The sequence below is a fragment of the Arachis stenosperma genome, chromosome 1 (genome assembly GCF_014773155.1).
Source record: "Arachis stenosperma cultivar V10309 chromosome 1, arast.V10309.gnm1.PFL2, whole genome shotgun sequence".
NCBI lineage: Eukaryota > Viridiplantae > Streptophyta > Magnoliopsida > Fabales > Fabaceae > Arachis > Arachis stenosperma.
Window position 1 is genome coordinate 16,686,322 of NC_080377.1, and position 3,746 is coordinate 16,690,067.

General features: G+C 35.2%; 1 protein-coding gene across 1 annotated transcript; it reads left to right on the top strand.

Annotated features, from left to right (window-relative positions):
• Nucleotides 1–207: 207 nt before the first annotated feature.
• LOC130976117 (uncharacterized) lies at nucleotides 208–873 on the top strand. The gene has a single exon (XM_057900886.1). It carries the CDS (start codon nucleotides 208–210, stop codon nucleotides 871–873), a length of 666 nt encoding a protein of 221 aa, XP_057756869.1.
• Nucleotides 874–3,746: the final 2,873 nt, after the last annotated feature.

Sequence of the window (3,746 nt, forward strand, 5' to 3'; positions counted from 1 at the left end):
GTTCTATTATTTCATATGAGTGTTGGTGAAGTTGAGAGATGAAAAATATGATACCGTCATTTATATGAGTGAGTCATCCTAGGGTCAATTAAAGTGTGGGTATTATACTTACATTTGGTATAAGAGCTGGTTAATCCAGCGCCTGGTGTTTGAGAGTTTGTGAGGTGTGAGAGAGTTCTCACATAGTTGTTTATTCATAGAGTCGGTATGGCAAACACTTTCAATATTGTGTGGTCCGGTCCCAAGTTAGATGGGAAAGTTGATTATAGTTATTGGAAGACTTTAATGTCTACCCATTTGAAGGCCCAAAACCTATGGAATTTCATTGAACTGGGTTTGCAAGAAGGAGCAGATGCTGCCCAACAGAGAAGAGATCAATTGGCGCTATCTCAAATTCATCAAGGAGTAGATTTTACGGTGTTTGGCAAAATAGCAAATGCCAAAAGTGCAAAAGAAGCATGGAACACGTTGAAGCTGTCATACAAAAGCGTAGATAAAGCTCAGAAAGCAAAGTTACAGTCTTTAAGAAGAGAATATGAAAGGTATGAGATGTCTAGCTCAAAAACTATTGAGCAATATTTTACTCGTGTTACAGATCTTGTCAATAAGATGAGAGTCTATGGAGAAGATATGCCCGATAGCAAAGTAGTGGAGAAAATTCTTCGCACCATACCAATGAAGTATGACCATGTGGTGACTACGATACTAGAGTCACACAATATGGATACCATGACGATTGTAGAGTTGCAAGAAACCATGGAAAGCCACATCAGTAGAATACTGGAGAAATCAGAAAAATCAACCGAGGAAGCCCTAAAAGGTCGAGTGAATTTCAACAATGTTGCAAAATCAAGCCATACACAAGAAAGATGATGAGCGGATAATTTATACGCTTTTTGGCATTGTTTTTAGGTAGTTTTTAGTAAGTTCAAGCTACTTTTAGGGATTTTTTCATTAGTTTTTATGTTAAATTCACATTTCTGGACTTTACTATGATTTTGTATATTTTTCTGTGATTTCAGGTAATTTCTGGCTGAAATTGAGGGACTTGAGCAAAACTCTGAAAAAGGCTGACAAAAGGACTGCTGATGCTGTTGGAATCTGACCTCCCTGCACTCGAAATGGATTTTCTGGAGCTACAGAATTCCAAATGGCGCGCTCTCAACGGCGTTGGAAAGTAGACATCCAGAGCTTTCCAGCAATATATAATAGTTCATACTTTATTCGGAAATTGATGACGTAAATTGGCGTTGAACGCCAAGTACATGCTGCTGTCTGGAGTTAAACGCCAGAAACACGTCATGATCCGGAGTTGAACGCCCAAAACACGTTATAACTTGGAGTTCAACTCCAAAAAAAGCCTCAGCTCGTGGATAGACCAAGCTCAGCCCAAGTATACACCAAGTGGGCCCCAGAAGTGGATTTATGCATCAATGACTTACTCATGTAAACCCTAGTAGCTAGTCTAGTATAAATAGGATAATTTACTATTGTATTAGACATCTTTTGATAGTTTAATCTTTTGACTGTTTTAGTCTTTGATCATTCGGTCTTTTGATCATTCAGGGGGCTGGCCATTCGGCCATGCCTGAACCTTTCACTTATGTATTTTCAACGGTGGAGTTTCTGCACACCATAGATTAAGGGTGTGGAGCTCTGCTGTACCTCAAGTTTCAATACAATTACTATCACTTTCTATTCAATTCTCTTTTATTCTTATTCCAAGATATACGTTGCACAACACCTTGATGAATGTGATGATCCGTGACACTCATCATCATTCTCACCTATGAACGCGCGTGATTGACAACCACTTCCGTTCTACTCTAGGCTGGGCGCATATCTCTTAGATTCCCCAACAGAATCTTCGTGGTATAAGCTAGATAGATGGCGGCATTCATGGGGATCCGGAAAGTATAACCTTGTCTGTGGTATTCCGAGTAGGATCCCGGGGATCCGGAAAGTCTAACCTTGTCTGTGGTATTCCGAGTAGGATTCCGGTATTGAATGACTGTGACGAGTTTCAAACTCCTGAAGGTTGTGCGTTAGTGACAGACGCAAAAGAATCAATGGATTCTACTCCAACCTGATTGAGAACCGACAGATGATTAGCCGTGCTGTGACAGAGCATTTGGACCATTTTCACTGAGAGGATGGGATGTAGCTATCAACAAGGGTGATGCCTCCAGACGATTAGCCGTGCAGTGACAGCGCATAGGACCATTTTCCCGAGAGGATTAAAAGTAGCCATTGATGATGGTGATGCCCTACATACAGCTTGCCATGGAAATGAATAAGAAGGATTGGATGAAAGCAATAAGAAAGTAGAGATTCGAAAGGATTCTAGCATCTCTACACGCCTATCTGAAATTTCCACTATTGATTTACATAAGTATTTCTATCCCTTTTTATTTTCTATTCATTATTAATTATTCGAAAACCCATAAACCAATTTAATCTGCCTAACTGAGATTTACAAGGTGACTATAGCTTGCTTCATACCAACAATCTCTGTGGAATCGACCCTTACTCACGTAAGGTATTACTTGGATGACCCAGTACACTTGCTGGTTAAGTTGAACGGAGTTGTGTCCACACATAGTTAAAAAAGCAATGAATTTTACAAAATACAATAACAAAGGAATCACAATTTTGTCCACCAAGTTTTTGGCGCCGTTGCCGGGGATTGTTCGAGTATGGACAACTAACGGTTCATCTTGTTGCTCAGATTAGGTAATTTTCTTTTCAAAAATCTTTTTCAAAATTTTTCTTTTATTTTTCGTTTTTCCAAACTTTATTATCGAAAAAAAAAATAAAAATCCAAAAAAATTAATAAAATCATAAAAACCAAAAATATTTTGTGTTTCTTGTTTGAGTCTTGAGTCAAATTTTAAGTTTGGTGTCAATTGCATGTTTTTAAAATTTATGCATTATTTTTTTCAAAAATTCCATGCATTCATAGTGTTCTTCATGATCTTCAAGTTGTTCTTGATAAGTCCTCTTGTTTGATCTTGATGTTTTCTTGTTTTGTGTTGTTTGTTGTTTTTCATGTGCATTTTTCGTTTGTTAGAATCCATGCACTAAAAATTTCTAAGTTTGGTGTCTTGCATATTTTCTTTGCATCAAAAATTTTTCAAAATTATGTTCTTGATGTTCATCATGATCTTCAAAGTGTTCTTGGTGTTCATCTTGACATTCATAGTGTTCTTGCATGCATCTTGTGTTTTGATCCAAAATTTTCATGTTTTGGGTCATATTTGTATTTTTCTCTTTCATCATTAAAAATTCAAAAATCAAAAATATATCTTTTCCTTTTTTCTCTCCAAATTTTCGAAATTTTGGGTTGACTTGGTCAAAAATTTTTAAAATTAGTTGTTTCTTACAAGTCAAGTCAAATTTTCAATTTTAAAAATCTTATCTTTTCAAAATCTTTTTCAAAAATTATATCTTTTTCATTTTTTTTTCTATTTTTCGAAAATTTCAAAAATCTTTTTCAAAATATTTTCAAAATCTTTTTCTTATCTTTATATCATATTTTTGAAAATTCACTAATAATTAATGTGATTGATTCAAAAATTTGAAGTTTGTTACTTTCTTGTTAAGAAAGGTTCAATCTTTAAGTTCTAGAATCTTATCTTTTAGTTTCTTGTTAGTGAAGTAAGTAATTTTAAATTTTTGAATTAAATCTTTTTATCTTTTATCATATCTTTTTCAAAAATTTTATCTTTTTTTAAAATTTGATTTCA

Bases quoted from the DNA above. Each gene is read 5' to 3' on its own strand.
- LOC130976117 (XM_057900886.1), top strand. From the start codon at position 208: ATGGCAAACACTTTCAATATTGTGTGGTCCGGTCCCAAGTTAGATGGG.